The 20,317-nt window shown below is 39.0% G+C and overlaps 1 protein-coding gene across 3 annotated transcripts in view; it reads left to right on the top strand.

Annotated features, from left to right (window-relative positions):
* Window positions 1-20,317, top strand: part of CTNND2 (catenin delta 2) — a 633,671-nt gene that overhangs the window by 543,984 nt on the left and 69,370 nt on the right. For all 3 annotated transcript variants that reach the window (XM_066326477.1, XM_066326491.1, XM_066326484.1), the window contains 2 exons: window positions 7,274-7,447; window positions 19,279-19,429. In XM_066326477.1, coding sequence (XP_066182574.1) covers window positions 7,274-7,447; window positions 19,279-19,429 — 325 coding nt within the window. The remainder of the gene's footprint in view (window positions 1-7,273; window positions 7,448-19,278; window positions 19,430-20,317) is intronic.

Here is a 20,317-nt window from a genome sequence, read left to right on the forward strand (position 1 = left end):
AGGCACGTCTCTGTCAGTTGTGACACCTCAGTACAGGGGAGTAGTATCCAGTCTGTGGTTGCTACATTTTATGCCCCAGAAGATATGTGTTCAGGGTATAGGGTTTTTTCCCTTTCATGGCAGTACACAGAGGTTTTGAATAACAAAATTGCTGTTTCAGTAATTCTCAGAAAGTAAGATGTACAAAACAGTGTGGAGGAAAAAATGTTCAGATTTTAGTGAATGTAATTTTGGAATTTTCCTATTACACTATCACTGTAACTTAGTTACTTCATTATTATGTGTATTTTCTTGAGCTCCATTTGTGCAGTTATGAGGTAGTATTTAATTTTTGGATAAAAGTGTTAGTAAAACAATAGTAGCAAAACTACTGTAGTTGCAGAAGAAAAACAGAAGTATCATTTTAGACAAAGGATATGGATGAAGATGCAGCTTTCCATACTTAAAAAAATCCCTCACAGAGCAGGGGCGTTTATTTCTTAAACCATAAAAACGGGAGAAACTTTATATTAAAGTCACTTTCTAATGGGTTTTCTCTATAATGAAAGTACAAGTTTATTTCTTTTTTTTTTATGGTTTAAGGAGCAAGCATCCCAGTTTTTCTAAGTCATGTTTCACTTGTAGTCACATGTAAGTTACTTGAAGGAAAGAACAGAATTGAATGGAAGTATAAAATGTGGCCTCTTTCAAAGGCCTTTCAAGAACAAACTGGATTTTTTTTTAATTAATGATGCCAGTTGTCTATCAGTTGTCTATAAAGGCAACTTCTGTACATCTTGGAATCAAGTAAGAGATGTGTCTTTGTTCAGATCATAGGTCTAATGACACCTTTCAAATTACTTAAGGAGTTCCCTTAGGACCACGGGAAACAAGTGTTCTCCACAATTCAGAATAAAGGTGAGTGGTGTTAAAAGAGCCCACAATCATTTCACCAGAGCTAAGAGAGGTTCCTGAGGCATCTACTTTGTCACACAAATTGAATGTTAGAAGAGGCCCAAACCTTCTGAACCTCTGTGATAAAATCTAGGTAAAGCACTGATTTTATTTATTGAAAAACAGAAAGCAAGACTTCCGTTAAGACCTCAGAAAAAAATAAGTGAAACTCATCTGATTTCTGTCTCAAACCTCTGGGACTGTAATTCTCTACTGCTTTGTTAGTTTTTCTCTGCTGCTTAGCTGAGATCAGCTGGTACTGAGCCCTCACCCCAGTAAGCTCTCCAGCCACAGACCCCTTCATCTCCAACCAGGACCCTGTAGCCATCAACCTCTCTCCCTTGTATTGTGTCACTCTTCAAATGGAAACTGATTCTTCCACTGCTGAAAGTGTTGATGCTTATGGCATGCTCACTGCTGCCAACAGTTTTATTCTGTGAGCTGTATGAAAAATGAGGATTATGACAAAAAGGGCAAATCAGATGCATGGTCCAACTTCAGTTAAAAAAACTCGCCATGGAGTTGTCATTAATCCTTATTTTATTTCTTCTTATGCAGCCCATTATGTATACATGCAGTGCAATTTCATTTCTTTTCCTTTCTTCTCTAAGAAAAACATGTTGACTTCTTGGCTTCATGTTCGTCTCAAGTTCCCCATCTGTGATCATTCTTGTCAAACCAGAATCTAGCCCAAAGTCTGTTTTTTGATTGAAGTGACACTTCTGAAATGAGCCTGACCTTCTTTTTCACCTTCTGTCGGGAGCCTTAAGGTACAACAGCAACATTTCAAGTTATATATCATTAAGAATTGACTGGCCCACCTCTTTAGCATGCTTGCTAAATGGCCTGTAAATTCTTCTATCTAGGTGAAATAGCAGGTTTAAGGCAATAGTATTTCAAAAAGCATAAAAAATAAATCTTCCAGATACATCTTTTCTTGTGGTGCCCCCACAGTTTTGCCAAGTGTGCTTCGTACTCTGCCAAGCCATACCAAGCTAATAAGCACAGAAACAGAGAAATGGTGGCACCTCCTGGGTTTAACCAATAATTTGAACTGTGATTAGGGATAAAAGGCTGTGTTGCCAGTATGTCCTTGCTCAGAAAGAATATTATTTCCACTTGTTGCTTCCTCATCTTGCTCAAGGTGGTTATGTCAAATGTTGAGCAGCAAAAATCACTATCTTGAGCGATTCCTTACAGAGTTTTTTGAAAAGCATTTCTACTTTCTTGCTTGCCTACACAGCATCTTCCCAGATACTCTGTGAGCCTCTCAGTGTCATGTACGGCCAATTTGTTTTCAAAGTCAAAACTGCAGGGTTATTAAATGTAATTTGTATTTGTCAGTTTGTGCAATATACTGCAAAGCCAGTTAGTTTCAGCTTTCTGTGGACAGGAGAAGGGCATGCAGTGACATGCAAAGGGCTGTTTTCCTAGCTTTAACTCTATCCCCTTTCATTTGGGAAGGGTCTGTTTTTAAGCAAAGAGAAAATGCACAAACTGATTTATTTTTTTTTTTTTTGCTAAGCATAATATTAAGAAGTTGATTAAAGGCATTGACAATTACTTTAAGAGTATAACATAAAATACAATTTAGATTTATTAATATCTGAGATTAGTTATAATGATTCAATACATTGAAGTGTTTCGAAAGCATTTCAGACACTTTTGCACTTTAATTTGTAAATGCTGTTGCATCAAGCTGAGAAGGGTATCATTATTTTTGCAATGAGTTCTGCTCTCTCCCACCATGCACCTGTAGTCTCTGTGTCAGTTAACACCTGCATTTATATTCACCACCTTTATTTAGGCCTGGATATCTAAACTGAAGTTTGACTTGATGTAAATAGTGGTATTCCTGCCTGCTTATGTCAGCTGTGCATGGATTCTGAAATCAAACTCTGTGACTTGGGTGTATTGTTCTTGCTGAGTTTCTGATTTCTACTCTAGACAGCATCAGCCAAGTCACCTCTTGGACAAAGGTGTCCAAAAGAGGGTATTGGACAGACATGTCTAGGGAGAGCTGGCAGAGACTGTCACAGCCACTAAGACATGCAGAATGAGATACCAGTGTCTTCCTAGGGGGCCTGTTAATTGAAAAGTCTTCAGCATTTCAGAAATGGTTTTAGTAAGCACTGTGTAATTGCTGATACGAATTTTATCCCTGCTGCCTCAAGGCAGCCTACAGTGTCATCAGACTGTCCCAAATGTCTAGGATCATTGGAGAGAGGTCTAGATGGTTTAAGACGTTGCTGGAGTTTGTTTTAACTTCTTCCTATTTTTTTTAGTAGTGGTAATTTGTACAGAGTGGGGGAAAGGATATACTCATATGTAATAAATAAAATAAAACAAAACACTGTTGTTTTGTTATCACAGAAAAACGTATTGTCATGAGATACCTATTTAAAAGCAAACCCCACCAATTTGAGGTTGTTACTAGTTCAAACCCCAAAATTAGCTGAGTGTACTGCTCTTGCTGAGTTGAAGTCTTCCCAGGTATTTAGTACAATTGCACTATAAATATGGATTTGCTTTCATTAAAATGAGAAAGGTGGTGGTAGATAATCTGTTGTGCGGCACAGGAGAGCATCTCGATGAGTGATCTTTTTTCTCCTCTCAGATTTCTTAAAATTATGAAAATTTGGAAATTTTGTTAGAGTACTCTTACTATCAAAAGTCTGTTGTTCTTAAAAGATCTTGGTATTTGGCTTTTTCTTTTTCTGGACTTTCATCCTTTTTTCGCACCAGTCTCAGGAAATGAGAGATTTGTATCTCACCCACGTAACAAGCAGTTTGTCAGCTTCAACCACAATATATGTGGGTAATTTCAGCTGAAGGAGGGAAGCCTGGAAGGAATATTTGTTTATGACTTTTTTTTTTTCTCCTCAGTATAAGCTAGGAAGAGTAATTGCATGTTGTCCTCTTTTCCAGAGGCTCCTACTGCAGCCTCAGTCTATTTCAAATAGACCTTCCTGATCATTCCTGATGGGCTGCAACTGTACAGTAACTCTTCCAGTAATTTACTGGGTAGAGGTGTTTACTGGTGAGGATGCTGCCTCAGCTCATTAATATTTAGCAATGCAAACTGCAAAGCAGCTTCTGCCATGCCCTAACCACTATTTTACGTCTGAACTCTAATACCACTTGGGGAACAATATATTTTTTTTTCTCAGACAATTGATGTTGATGAAATACAAAATAAATGAGTGAAAATCAGGCAGATCTCCTTTGCAATAGCTTCTTTGCTTACCTGTGTCAGTTCTGCACGCCCTGCAGCTGTACAGCTTCAGGCACTAAAGCTACACAAAAGACACCAGAAGGCACTGAGCCCTGCAGGGCAGAGGCTGCCACAGGCACAGCAGGTGCTGCTCTAACCCCAGCCAGCAGCCAAACCCACACAGCTACTCTCACACTGGGGAGGGGGCAGAGAGGAATGAAAGTGAGAAAACACGTGGGTTTAAGTAAAAGCAGTTTAATGGGGAAAGCAAAAGCCCCACATACAAGTTAAGCAAGGGGAGGAATTCATTCACCACTTCCCATGGGCAGGCATGAATACTTCCCATCTTCAGCCATCCCCAGGAAAGCAGGGCTCCATCATGCAAACAGTGATTTGGGTAAGCAAACCCCATCTCTCCAAATGTCTTCCCTTCCTTCTTCCCCATAGCTTCATATTCTGAGTATGACATCATGTAGTATGGAATGTTCCCTTGCTCAGTTGGAGTCAGCTGTCCTGACTGTATTCCCTCCCAGCTCTGCATCCCCATTCTCATTCTGCTCACTGGTGGGGTGGGATGAGGAGCAGAAAAGGCTGTGTCAGTCTTACTCAGCAGTGGCTATAACATCTCTGGGTTATCAACACTGTTCCCAGCACAAATCCAGAACATGGCCCCATGCAGAGCAGGATATTTTCCAGGGTCATTGAATCTCCTGTGCTTTCGCTTCACATGCATGTGTGGTACCAAAGATTTTCATCATTCTTACATGGACTCTGAGCATCTTGGGAAAAAGGTCTTCCCTCCCAGTTGGTGATAAATTAATGCAATCATGCTGAAAGTGAGTTGCAAGAAAGGCAGGGAAATGCAGTAATTTGTCTCCTTTTTTTATTTCCTAATGTTTTCTCATTACTGGACAGAATGGCAAAACAATATTAAATATTAATTGATCTGCTAGATAATTTCTAGTGCTTTATATGTATCAGCACAGCATGAACATGTATATAGGGCTCTGTGTGTATCAGCTGATTTTCAGTAGTCCTTGGGATCTTACGAGTGTAAGTAGCTAAGCATAAAAAAATTACACCTTCACATAGGCATATACCCCCTCCTAGGGGTAGATCTGATAGATTTGAAGCATTTCATGTGCTTTGTCCTTGCAATTATATACCCTGTGCAAACACTCTTCAGTTGCATAATGCATAATTCGTGTGAGTTGGGATGAGACAAGTGAAGACTTGAATTGGTGCCCTTGGACATCACAAGTCATTCATTAGTGGACTTACTAAGGTACAAAACCTCAACCTGGTGTGAGGTCAGATTTGACCTGTAAGATATGTCTCTCATTTGTTTCCAAAAAAATCTGACAGTGTGAATGATTGAATTCTGAGAGTTAAAATAAGAAGCAGGCTTTAATGTATTTTTTATGAGCTAAAAAAACTCATTTCTGGCAAGACTGGTGATTTATAAGGAGGAAAAAGCACATGCACTGAAAGCAATCTATTGGTTTAAAGGCAGAAATATATTAAAAATTTTGAAGACACAGCCCCATAATAGTGTCATTTGAAGGCATTGTTTCTCCAGAAGTCATTTGTCCTCTACTTTCTCAACCATCATTGGGCATTGCTATGCCAGTTCTTTTAAACTATGATAGTGAGTTTTACATCTGAGCTGCTTTCTGGTAACTGCTCATGTGTATGAAATGGTTTCTCTAGCTTTCCACTTTGGTGTTTGTTCTGCTTGAATTTAGAAATAAAAATAGTGGGTTTCATTCCTAAAGGTATTAAGCACACAAAACCTTGTTGAAATTGGGTTAGTTGTTATTAGGGACGACTTGATTGACTGTCTCTTAAAAATACATGTATTTTATTTTTAAAGTTAGTGTAAATGAAATTACGATTGGTACTTCCTGAAAACAAGAGGTCATAAGTCTTTCCCAGTGCAAGTATTATTGTATAGTCATAACTAGTTAAATTAACTGTTGCAGGTTTAAACCAGGAGTTAATTTGACTTATGCTATATTTGTATGTTTAGTAAATGTTTAATATTATGGTACAGATCTTTTGTTTATATAAACACAGTAATAGCTAACCGAAGGTACGAAAAGGTTTGCTTTTTATTGTAGTATGCAATGTGAACATGTCAGAGGTGTTAGGAAAGATCTTTTATAAAAAAAGTTAAGACTTGTTCTAACAGTGGCACTAGAGCAATTAATTATTAAAATATCCTTATTGTACAAAACAAACTACGGAATAAATACATAAGTAGATTACCATATTAAATTATATTGAAAGTGTATTCCACATCTTACCTTTGTTGAAAAGTCAAAAAGAAAGTCTGTATTTTCCTTTGAGATGTTTCATACATTAGTGTAAGTGTTGTGTGCTCCACTGGAGAGAAGAATCCCTGTCCTCCTGGATATTTATTTCTGGTAAGAGTGGGTTTTGTGTAATAACCTACCTATTGTTCAGGATTAAATATTGCACATTTTGGATATCAGAACCGAGTTGTTTTTCATGGCAAAACTCAGCATGTTATGAGAGGAACAGTGGGTTTGTTGAGAGCAGGTTGTGCCAGTTGTATTGGAGTCTCGGACCACACAGCTGGCTGGCTGAATACCTCCTGCACTCTCACTGTGAGAAGCCAGAAGGTGTGCAGTTGAGGAAGACTTGGTCACACTTGTGCCTTTCATAGGATGGGGGTTCATGGCCTTGAATGATTTTGTTTTCCATAGTAGCATTCTGTGTTGTTTTTCCTCTCATGGGAAGAGAGAGAATGTGGAGAACTGAGAAGGATGTGAGAAGAAATTCTCTTCTCCCCATGCAGGTTCTAGATTTGCCTCTTAAGATAACATTCATTGGGCTTCTGTTCCCACACAAAAAAAATACATGCAGTGAAAAGTGTTTTTGTTATGTCAGCTAGCTAAAACACTGGGATTTCTGCCAATCTTATAGCTTGTCTATAAGGAATGCTGAGTAGGAAATTTGGTTCCTCCGTGAAGAATCACATGATGTACAAAAATTGAGAACATCTGTTTATGGGCAGATGCCTTCACAGATGTTACAGTTTGAGGCAATTCTCAAGTGTATTTCACTGTTCTTGCTGACAATCTGATTTGTGCTTTCCAACAGTGGGATGGCGTAGGACCTCTCCCAGACTGTGCAGAACCACCCAAAGGAATCCAGATGCTGTGGCACCCTTCAATAGTCAAACCCTACCTCACACTTCTTTCTGAGTGCTCAAATCCAGACACGCTGGAGGGGGCAGCAGGGGCACTGCAGAACTTGGCTGCTGGGAGTTGGAAGGTAGGAATATTAGCCCAATACATATTTCCTCTTTGGTTCTGAAACGGCCCTACAGCTGACAGCAGGTTGGTGATATAAATGTACCTAATTGCTTCTGGTAGTGGAATAACCTTCTGTTCCCAAAGAACTGTCTGAAGTCAGATTTGAGATAGTATTTCAAGGTAGTCATATTATAGCAAATGTCAGCATACAGCAGCAAAGATCACATTGGTCAAGTCAGGTATGAAAAATTGCCAATGCAAACCAATATCCAAATGTGGAGAATGAGGAGAAGCAGTTCTTTATGGACCTGGGTGACAAAGCCATGAAAAATGAGCTAAAAATGAGCCAGTGGCAATCAAATGAAATCATATTGTTTTGTCACTGCAGAAACTGGTTGACATTCTGTCCCTTAGGTGAAGCCAGGGCACAGCAGAGCAAGATACAAATGATGTGATACCAGCCCAAGTAATCTTAGCATCTACTTTTTTTAAAAAATAAGGCATTATTAAAATACATTCATAATATGATTAATTATATATAATGAGTGAGTAAATGTGCAATCAAGGCACTCTACTCCAGCTAATCCTATTTTTTGATTAAATTCCAAAGCACCATTTTTCTTTCACGTATTATTTGCAGTATATCAAGTTAAAATTTAAGAAAATACTTGCAAATTTAGGACAGATCAGTAAAATTCAAGATAACATTGAACTTTGTTTACTTTTAAGGGCGGCTTTCCTGATGGTAAACTGGTTTAATTGGGTGAAAGTACTCACTGTCTAATCCTGTGGTGTAACTATAATGCACTGATTTTAAATTAACTCTCAGCAGGAATTTTTCTCATTTACAATGAAAACAGTCATGCACGGGGAAGTGCACTGATCAAAGTTATGTCTTAAAAGGTATCCTGTTGGGTTTTAAGCAGTTGCACATTTGTATGTGATATGTAAATACCAATTTAATTAGGCATTCATTTTGAAATATTAGCACTGACACTAAATTTTCTTTCTCCTATAAAGTTTTATTGGAAGTTGGGTTGGCACACTCACTAGTTCTTCCAAGGCATGTGATGTTTTGTTGGGTTTTTTTTAATAGTTGTGTTCCACCAGACTTAGAATAGATCTTTGACTGTTGCATTCAGTGGCATGTAAAATGATTTAACAGAGTATCTGTTCAGTGATTTTTGTCCTATGTAAGCACTGTGCCTGGAAATAATTATGGTTTTATTATTCTCATGTTGTAGACTGCTTCAGATGGTGTAATCCTGGCAGAGATAAGCAATAAATATGTTCTGTCCATCTGGGAATGGGTGTAGCCCTGGTCCAAATGAGAAAACAATGCATGCATGTTTGCCAGGACTAATAGAAGTGCTAAAATCCATGTGGTGTCCCTTCTCCCATTTCTAATAAATCTGTATACCTGTCATCCTTTAGTTGGCAGAAGTGCACAGGGAGAGGAAACGAAGCTCTGCAGAGCTCTTTGGCGAGTGCTGGCTTAGAAAAACTGTTTTTGGACTTTAATACTATCTGTGCTGATGCCATGAGAAAAGCTGAGTTGTTCTCATATTGCTCTATTTTTCTAAAGACTCACCAATTCTATTACAAGGGATGTGCAGACACAGAATGAATATCCTTAATTTCACATGTCATACTAGCCATTTTTGTGAGGGGAGTAATCCTCTTTGGGGATTACATAAGCATTGATGTTTCCACCTTTTGACCTCTCCTTTCCACTGCTGCAGTCCAGATATAAAATGACTGAAATAAAAGATAGAAAACTCTTAAAAGAGGTTATTCCTAAGGGAGATTTTAATTTTTTTAGTTCCTCCAACACACAGTAATTGTGTAAAGAGTGGATTTTTTTTTTTAACTTGAATTCTTTCAAGAGGAACTTTTTGATGGACTGAAAGAGAAAAGAGCAAACTGCATGAAGATAAACAATGTTGCTATTAATAGTAATACCAAGAGCAGTCGTGGGCTTTTTCCAATTAGCATTATTTTAATGCCAGAAGAATCAGAGACTATAGAGGCACCCAGCCTACCGGGTGTGCTCACACACTACTGAAGATACAGTCTCTTCTGGAAAAAATACAATCCAGTTGATATTACGCACTTGCATAATTCTTTCCTAGCTGTTTCACCCTTTTGGTTCCTCTGGTACAAAGCTGTCTAATCCTCTTGGGTGGCCAAGAGGTAATATTTTTAACACAGGCAGTGCTTAGCCAGTGCTATTACAGAGGGAAAGTTAGCAGATAAAAAGAAGCCTGAGTAATTTTTTAAAAATAAAAGGTTGTGTAGGGGATTTAGATAAATGTCTGCCACTAGAATTAACAGACGATATGTGTATAAATCCCCTAGACTACTTTGGAGAGTTTCAGGCACAAAAAGAAAGCAGCAGTATGTAGCTTTAAGGATTAATAGCTCAGAAAGGCTGAAAGTTTTCATTATTTCAGGGAATATAGTTTCTCAGGGATACATACACATAAAATCGACACATGCACATGGTGAAACGTAATCTGTGGGACATTTTTAGCACTGCTTCAGTTGCAGGAATTCCTTCTAAAGCCAAATACTAACATAAAAGAAAAAAGTGTGACATGCTTTTATTTATGTACAGCCTTTCTATGTCAAAATGAAACACTTCAAACTAAAGTCTTGACCTATATTACCCAACTGCAAAGTAAAACTTGGAAGTTTTTTATTGTGACTAAAAATATTTGGTCACTGCAATTATTATTAGATCAAGCACAGTCTGTAACAAATCAAAAAAGGAGCGTCCTGGTCACAGATATATCCAGAGACCCAAATGAAGGTTTGTCAGTAAAACAGGATTTTTTTAGATATATCACTAAAACAGGATTTTGTGGTATGAGGAAGAATGTTTGCAGTGTGAAATTTTAACCTGGCATACCTTATGACTGTATATCTTCACTTTGGTGTATATTGTAGTTTTGAAAAGGATTGACAGCTTATATGCAAAGCAGAACTCATTTTGGAAGAGACTGTTTCATATAAGCATGGACATTTGTTCATCTTACTGTTCTGCATCAAGATGTCACGTAAGGAAGACACTGGTATTGGAATCTGAAGGAGAAGAACCATCTCTGTCATGGAAAATGGCCTGCGTATCCTCACAGAGATTTCTTTTTTGTTCATGTGCTTACTTGATACATCTGTGAAAAACAGGATTGGCCCTTCTGGAATAATATCTATGGAGACAACCAAGTAAGTCTTCTGGAAAGACTGGACAAATTAACATTTTCCACATCACTGCCAGGGTGTCACCTTGCCTGAGGTCTAAGTGCTGCCCTGTACAGTGACCTGTGACACCAGCAGGGGGTCACTGGGTGTCCCCCTCCTGGCAGGGCTGGTGGCTGCCAGTAATACACACTCCAAGCACAGTGCTGCTACCTGACAGCAGTGGGGCAGCTCGTCAGCCCTGGATCTGCACCCACCCTCTGTAGAGCCCAGCTGCTACGTGGGACTGGAAGGGTTACTGTTTTAGGGAAGTCATTGCTTCCCAAAACATTTTATGCCATCAGATCACAACCATGGTAATTTCACGGTATCCCGAACATGCTGCAGACAGAAGGGGCAACACGTGGAAATCGTGGCTGTTGGGTTTGCTTCCTCTCATTGCCACTCCTAAGTTGTTTGGGTTTTTTTCAAGGATTGGCTTTTTGTAATTATACTTAATATGAACTTGAATATTAAAGCTGCCTAGAAATATGAAATAATAAAACTAGGGAAACACTTTCCTCATCAATCTTAGCTGGAGTTTTCCCTGAACAAATAAGGTTTGAGATGTGCCTTTGGAAGCAGTGTGAACTCTTTTATTTCCCATTAGGCTTTAACTTTCACTGGGAGCTCTGTTATTTTTCTTTGCCACTTAATTTGGGTTTAACCAAATTTGTGCAAAAATGTAGAATAAGAAAAAGGGAGACTTTCTGACTCCCTCAGCTCTATTCTGAAGACAATTGCCTGCTTACTAAGAAATCTCTCCCACTATAAGTCTTTAAACAAGTTCTTTCTGCAACCCCATAGAATTTTTTTTTATTTTAATACCTTGGATTGAAAAAATTACACGGTTTAAAATTACAAGAGTGATCTGATCCTGTAAAAGATGATCTTTTTATATGTAGTCTGGCATTAATACTTCTCCTCAGATGGTGAGAATAAAAGTGGCAAGTTCTTTTTAGTTTTCACCTTGGTCAATTGGCTATTAACACATTAAATCTCGTGAGCCTGTAAAAAGTTATATGCAAAATGTCCTCGAGTTAACAATGTCAAGCATCCAAGGTTATGTCCCTTCTGAATAAAATTACCCTCTCTGGAAGAAAGGAAATTTTAGGATGTCTGATTACTACTGTGTCTGTGTGTATGTAACTGACAGCTGAATTTAGGCTGATGTCAGTTTATCTGCCCGACATTACTGCGATATTGCAAGACCTGTTGCCCTGAACTCCTAGAATCATGAAAGAGCTGAGGTGAGCAGGGGCATCTGGAGGTCATCTGGTCCAACTCCCTGTTTAAGCAAAGCCACCTAGAGGCAGTTGCCTGGGACCATGTCCAGATGGTTTTCTGAATGTCTCCAAGGCTGGAGACTCTAGAACCTCTCTGGGCAACCTGTGCCAGTGCTCAGTCCCCCTCACAAGTGAAAAAGCAATTCCTGCTGTTCTGCAAAAGTCTTGTGTTTTACATACTCCCCACTGCCACTGGTCCTATATTACCTTTTCTATTACATGCACTTGGTAATGCAGTGTTGTCACCACAAGTGGCATTTCCTTAGTTTTGGCAAACTCTTAAAGATAATGTCTTCATCTGTATGATCCTTAAAAAAAAAAAAAAGTGCTATCATGACTAACATAGGCAACATCTTTTAAAGCCAGGAAACAAGATTTGCTGTATTTCTTGTGGCAACATAATGGCTTACACTGGAACAGATAGCACACCTGCTCTGGGCCTTGGTTAGTCCCTTTTGTGCACTCAGTCTTCCATCTCAATTTACAGGCTTTGTGAACTCCCTCATCTACTTTAATGACAGGACGGCAAACTTCCTTTCCCACACTGTTCCTGGTACAGGCCAGGATGCCCTTGACCTTCTTGGCCACCTGGACACAGGCTGCATCACATTCAGCCACTGTGACCAGCACCCCCAGCTGCTTTTTTGCTGGCCCATTTTCCAGCCACTCTGCCCCAGCCAGTAGCACTGCCTGGGGTTGTTGTGATCCAAGAGCAAGAGGCATTTTAGTTACTTCAGCTCTTTCCTCATCTCCTGTCACTGTATTTCCCCCTGCATCCAATAAAGGATTGAGATTCTCCTTAACCTTCTTTTTGTTGGTGCTGTATTTACAGAAACAGAGCTCCAGCAAAGCTCTTTGTTCAGCCAAGCTGCTGCTCTTGGGGTATCAATGCATCTTTTAACATACAGGGATGACTTGGTTCTGTCAACAACAGGAGCAACCTTCTAAGATTTCCTACTTGAAAAATGTCTAGCTTCCCTGGACTTCTTTGCCCTTCAGTACTGTCAAGGTACTCTGTGAACCAGTCTCTTACACAGTCTGAAGTTTGTCCTCTGCAAGTCCAGGGTAGCAGTTCTGCTGACCCTCCTCCTTTCTTATCCTTTGATTGAACATGAGGAGCACGTGCTTCTCTGTTGACATCAGTATCAGTCTCATGAAACTACAGCATTCCTTGCCTGGTTCTTTCTAGCTCCTCTCCTTTCTGTTCCATGTTTGATCATATTCAGCAGGGAATGAGGAGGCTCTTTGGTTAGACTACTGAATGTCCCTGCCTTTGATCCCTAATATGCAGGTACAGTACCCATGTGAATGGGGTTTATAGGTCGTTGGTCTGATCTCTTGAGATGGCTAGATGTTATCTTGGTCTTTGTTCCTTAGACAAGGAACTGCATTTATTTTGTTAATTCCATGTTAGGGAAATCTGACTCTCATAGGAGCAAGAGTTCCATTAAGTAAATTATTAGATAAGGAAACTGAAAACATAAAAGGGACCCATTTAGACACAAGGTCAGTGCAACTGCTTCAAAGGGTAGTATGAGAGAGTTTCAAGCTCCTTACCATCCAGACACTTGAAGATAATGAGTAATTATTTTCTAAAGCAGCAGACATCTAGGTTATCAATCTTCTCTTATCAGGCAAGGACATATTGTGGGTTCCTGCCAGAATTTCCTGATGACTAGTTATTTATGTATTAACCCTTTGAAGTTTCATCAGGCTGTTCCAGGGGAAAGCTATTTTTTGGTTTACAGTGAAAAGGCTTACTTTCTATGTAATCAACAAAGTCAATTTTTTAAATAAGAAATTTATTCTGTCAGGAATTCCAATGCTTTTTTCAGTCAAGAATGCTTACCTGGGTAGAAACACCTCATAAATGAGAGATCATTCTTGAAGGGAGATGTATTGGCTCTAGAGGACAAAAGCCAAAATTGAAGAGGCAGGGCAATATTTGAAAAGCAAGACCTGCTGCTGCAAACACTTGTATCACAGACATCATGAGGAGATCACCACGGACATCTGTATGTGGAATGGTCGCACAGTAGTTCATAGTGGCTTCGTGTTCAAAGTAATCCCTTGCTATAAGCAGAGTGCTTCCCCTGAGATGTGTCACTTTTGTCCCAAATCTTTTCTTTTTTAATTATATTAGTTTTAATGTTTGGAAAACTGATTCTAAAAGTTTTCACGTTATTTTAGAAGCACAGTACTTACTTGTACTGCAGAACCAAGAATGATGAGGTGTTATGACAGTTCCTTATTAGTTTTACCTTCTTGTTTAAGAAAAGTTAAAACTGTTTTATTTTTCTCTAGTTGATTTATTTAACTTTGTATCTTTACTGGATTTTTATCTTCTTTTTTCTTCGTCTTTACTGGATTTTTTTCCTCTCTCTTCAAGCTTAAGTAAGGTTATGGAGCAAGAGAAGAGTAACCAGTTAATACTTTTCTCTTGTCCCAACACAAAGATATAGAGAACTTGCTGGTGATATACCAGATAGGATCATTTCTGAGAACAGAACACTGCAATCAGGGGGCAGAAAGTCCTTGGGAAGTCTCTTTCTGATCTGTTCAGATACTTCAGAAAGCTAACCAAGATTGCAGAGCTTTGCTCTCTCTCTCAGGTTATGTGACTTCTTAGGGATCCCAATAGAGATTTGAGTAAACTAGATCTGTAGTTTTTGAATATACAAATATTTTTCTTTTTTCCTGATAGGTGTTTATTAAGTCTGATCAGACAGAGAGGAATATTAATCTTTAATTACTCATTGATCTTTGATTATTCAACATGCAGTTCTCTTTCATGGTCTGCTACTTTACTACTGTTGGTATGGACTCTTTCTAGGCCTTTCCTAGCAGACCTCAAGTCTCTCTAATCTTCCCGGTACTCTAGTTTGCTGAGTAATTCAGTTTTGTTTTGTTTGCTGCCCTGGTTTAGCTCTCATGTTGTAGTTTATGTCTCAGTAGTTCCCCTTAGTATTCAGGAACTCAGTAGTCTTTGGGTCACAGTGTTGTACTGTACCAACACAATCCAAAATCTAGTCAAAGTTGAAGTATGTGATGAAATATTCTGCAGATACTTCAGGAACACTGATGTCAATGGCAGGAAAGTGAACCCATTCAAAATGTCAAGTGTATACAGTTGTTGCTATTCCTTGCATTTTGCGGGAAAATTTATTTTGGTAGTTTTTTTCATTTTATGGTGAAAATTTCTTCATTGTTCAGGTTGGTCTCCTGTGTTTCTGCTTCATAGGGAAATAAAGAAAACCATATGAAACATCAAAAGGAGTTAACTGAATAAATGCTTTTCAATTTTTCTGTAAAATATAAATGAGTTTTTTCTAGAGTAATTACTCTTGAGTTTCAGCCCAATATAATCTTAAATCCCTGGAGGCATTCACTTCTGCAAATGGTAACTGACAAACAAAAAAATAGTTTGCAGGTTTACTCTATTTTTCTACCTAATTACTGTGATGAAAATAAAAAGAGAGCTACTAATGAAAGTGGACATGGAGCTCTACTATGTACCTTCAAAGGGGTGTGTAGTAGTTAATGCCCCCCAAATTCCATTATTTGTAACGTGTATTCATGCACAGACTGTGGCTCTTGTGTTTGTCTCTGATAATTTAGCCTCAAGCTGATGCAGCAACGATTTTATTCTATTTTTTAGCTGCTTGTTCCCACAGGAATGCCTTTGCTTTACAAACTGAACAGCTATTTGATCGTTGACACTGCCACTGATTTGTGCAGTAACAGGATGATTAAGCGTATTAGCAGAGTGCCTCATTTCCTTACTGATAGGCAACAAACCCTTTGTCTCTTTTCTTTCTTATGATGTTTCATCTCTTCGCTTTTATGCTTCACTGGGCTCGTGTTAGCAATTGACCCACGATGTGGAAGTGCAGGCACTCCACGATGGCTTTAGGCAAATGGAAGGATCATCAGTATACACAAGACTGAATCAATTTCTCCATTCTCTGCAAGAATGAAATGGCCTTTTGAGGCATCTCAATTTGAGCTTCCCTGAAGCCCGCACAGCACAGTGTAATTGCTTGCAGAGACTTGTCCTAATTGGCAGCTTAAGGAAAGAGAACCAGACGGTTCATACCACTTTCCACATGGAAAGTTCTCCAGAGGCCGTTGAAACAATTAAAAGCATTTCTCTCTGCCTAAGGTTCATGACTTGAAACAGTAGATGAAATGATAGCAAATCACACATTGAGGAGTCTGTGAACTTTTCCCCAAGTGGATGACATCCTCTGGAAAAAGACAGCTTGGGAGGGAGAGGAGTACACAGGGGAGAGGAGAGGTTTCTCCTACATCTTTTCTGTAGTCCTCCTTCCAGTGTTTTATATGTATGTGTGCATATGTGTGTCTGTAAAACACTGTAGTTGGATCCTTCCCCTGTGAAAGCTTTGGAGCTCTATTTTTTACTGTTGTAATCAAGTTAATTGGTTTGTTACAGATCCTGAAGGCTTGCGTGTTGTTTATTTAGTAAGGAGATCTATATTTTCTCTTCTTTTTTCATACTGAGTTATTTCAGTGTTTCTCCTACAATGTCTCCTACTCTCCCTAGGCTTAAAACTAAAACATTCCCTAATTTGTGTCACTTGAACTTTTGGGTTGGAGTGGATGAAAATACTACATCCCAAGAATTCTGTTGTAAAGCTGGCTTTATGAAACAAGTGCTAATGTTTTCTCTTGGTAGGTGAGTAAAAAAAAAAATCAAAGGAAAACTGTTTACTGAGATTTTAGTGTGGAGGTTTTTAAAATATAGTGAATGGTCTAAAGGATCATTTTTGATTCTCCTTGGTATTGAAAAGACACAGATAAGCTTTTCTCCCTCAAAACAAACACCCCCAATGGTTGCCTGTGTAGCCTATTTTGGATTTGCTACATCAGTGACGTACTTCTGCGATCAAGGACAGCATCTTTCAGAGTACTCTCAGCTAGCTTGAACTCTCACTCAACCATATAGGCTCACGACTTTCTCAAAATATTCTCACTGCTACCTTGAACTCTCACACAAGCAGTCACCTTGTAATCACAGCAGACACAACAGATGCTTCTCCTGGGAGAGATGTACAAAATACAGCATTTTTTAAGTGCAAGGAGGTATTGGTCTTTCCCAGCTGCAGGTGAGAATACATCTAACTGGCAGGTAAATACATATTTATTAAACCAAGAAGGTTAGAGATAGCAATTTCTTGTTTCCATAACGTCCTTTATATTGAATATCCCATTAAAATCAGGTATAGGAAAGAAACTATGTTTTGGAAAATACTTCCTGTTAAACTCATTGATCCTTAAGATCTGATTTAGTTTTTTTATCTGTTGATCATCCTATACACTGGTTCTAGAGAATAGACTGGAGGGGAGACCATAGAATAAGATGAACCAAGAGTCCTGCTATCCCTTATCTCCCCTAAGCTGTTTGCTTCGCTGCACGAAATGACAGCACATTTATGTTTTAGACATGTTATTGTGCACAGAGATGCTGAAAACCCCTTATCCAACTTAACTGACTAGAAAGCTTATCATAGCCATTATCACCTTCATCTACAGCAAAGTCCAGCCAACTGGCTTTTGTTATGTGTACTTGTTACAGAGGAGAATTAATAAAAAAATACTCTTTAAATGCTGGTTTCTTTATTTTTCCCCAATTTCCTCTGAATTAAATCAGCTGGAATGAATTTGCACTACAGACATTGCAACACTGTAGTTCTTGTCTATCTCCATATCTACTGTTTTTGTCATAAATATATATTCTGGCTTTTGCTATTCAGGGCGTGTATCTTATATAAACAGATGCTTTTGAAACAAGCTCTTCAGCTGTGGTGAGTAGAGGCCCTGTGCAGGGGTTAAGCAGGGTCTGCTGACAGTGAATGTGCTAACCTTTTTTTCGTTTTTACTCTGCCTGGCTGTGGAGTAATGCTATTGCAATGTAATTATTCTTTACAGTGGGATGTCTTTATCAAAACAGAAGAACCATCTAGATCAGAAAATCCTAAGACTTATCACCCTAGTTTCTGAAATATTTGTAATATTTTAAAAGCATTTGAGAACTTGTCTTCGCCTTCCAGGTACAATGGCAAGATAAGCATCCATGCCATAGCACTGAAAGGAAGGAGACATTCTGCTTCAATAATTTCCTTTCAGCTGTCGGTACAAGAAGCATGAATGGGAACTTCATGAAAATTCCAGAGAAGAGGTTGTGAAGTGAAAGGAATGTGTGCTTATGGACAGCTTGTTCTGAATTGGGCTGTGCTGAGGAGACCTGTACATCTGCAGATGTCCAAACATCTTAATTTTGGCAGTACCCATATACTTTAACCCCACAAGGTCACAACTGCTGTCTTGTTTACATGTTTTGCAAGTGCTGGAGATAACAGCGGAGGGGAAACCAGGGTAGTATAGCTGCTCTTTCACCCCTTCACATGCTGGGAACCCCAAGTTGTGCAGCTCTGGATGGACCTCCTACTCACAGCACACTGCACAGATCCCTTGTTCACTGGCGTGATAGTCTTCAGAGCTCCTGAAGGGTTTCTTAGAAGTAAACAACTCTATTCATCATTTCTGCTGTCAAATAAAACGGATGTTTACATGAGAACATACTGCTCGCTTTGATACAAAGACAAGGCCGTGCCAGTGGTGTCATGACCAGCTGTCAGGTGGGCAGTGCCTTTAGGCTTCTCTGATAGAGTCAGCCACTGGCTTTGTCCTGCAGCCAGGCACAGCACAGGCACACGCCGCCCTCAGGCCAGCTCTTGAGGGAATCACCAGCAGATCAATGTACAATAGTATTCCAGTTGGGATCACTACAGCTGCTGAAACCAGGAATGTCGTTTTCTTCAGTTTTCCTTCTGCACAAGTTAACAATCACAAGAGAAATGATGATAGTGTTTTCATGTTTGTAGACTGAGTAATTCTTACAGCAACAACAAAGAACGCTCGGACCTCTTGAACTTGCTTTGTAATACGTATTTTGTAAAATAAATGTTGTTGGTTTAGCAGTAAACAAGCATCATTAGATGTTGCATACAAAATGCTGGTAAAAAGTAAGTCATTTGCAGACTCGGGCTGTGAAAATGTAACCAGGTGTGCTGGGGGTGAAGTCAATTCATCATTTAATTTCTCTGTCACCATAAAAAGCAAAAAGAGTGCTGATTGCCAAATCAAGTGGTTGCCTGGCATCATCAATGAAATTATTTCCACTCTTTTTTGAGTTTTGCACCCAAATGCTTCTGTTAGCCCTTACTGTGCTGTGAGCTGAGATGGCTCCCTGTCTGTGGTGGATTCCTGACTTTGTTGCCACTCTCTCTCTCCTGTGTCTTTGCAGTGGTCAGTGTACATCCGCGCTGCCGTCCGCAAAGAGAAAGGATTGCCAATCCTGGTGGAGCTGCTCCGGATAGACAATGACCGGGTGGTATGTGCAGTTGCTACAGCTTTACGAAACATGGCCTTAGATGTCAGAAATAAAGAGTTAATAGGTATGTTCTTTCCAAACAGTTTATTTGTACTGTGGGTTTGGGGATTGTTGGGGTTTTTTTCCAGTTCGCAGCAGAATGAACACAGTGAAAATTATTCACCCATTTCTAGAACAATTTCTTTAATTCTTTCTCTAGTGTGTCATATTCAGATTTTATGTGACAGCTTGCTAGTATATATCAAGGAATTGTTAATTAAACATCATGCAATGTTTCTTGATCTCTCATGCTGTAATCTCTGTAAGAAAAGCAATGGCTTTGTTCTGCTTTAGTATTTCATTCTTAGGCTGGCAGTAAGACTTGCACCTTCCAAATCAAGGCTCTAAGCAGAACACCCTCTCCTGATCCTCAGATTACCTATTGCAAGTAACTCTGGAGTCACGAAGTAACAAGTCATAAAAATTACAAGAAGGTTACAGGAATTTACTGGGCAGATTAGTAGCTCTGGCAAGAGAACTGGGAGACTCTAGCTTCACAAATACACTGTTAAGGAAAAGGACAATGATTTCTGTAAATCATTATTGCCCCTGAATTCTGATTGTATTGTAAGCACACATCTGGGTGTTTGGACATGTTCTATTTTGTTCAGGCATTTGGTGGGGTTTTTTTAGCTGAAATTCATCCAAACACTCTGGGTCATTGAGCTTTTATTTTCATGTTCTGTCTTGAAAAATAATCGCTTCCTAGATTATTAACTATTTCAACAATCATAACCAAACTATTTCTACTTCTGTACATCAGGAGTTTATTTCTGTTAATTTTTCCTAACTTGTTCATTTGTTATCATTATAGCATATTTCTTCCCTGCTTTTAATTACAGAATTTTATAAATAGATACTACAGTCATAGTGTTTATTATTTGCATCCAGTGCTATCTGAGGGTTAATGCTT

The sequence above is a fragment of the Sylvia atricapilla genome, chromosome 1 (genome assembly GCF_009819655.1).
Source record: "Sylvia atricapilla isolate bSylAtr1 chromosome 1, bSylAtr1.pri, whole genome shotgun sequence".
NCBI classification, from domain to species: Eukaryota; Metazoa; Chordata; class Aves; order Passeriformes; family Sylviidae; genus Sylvia; species Sylvia atricapilla.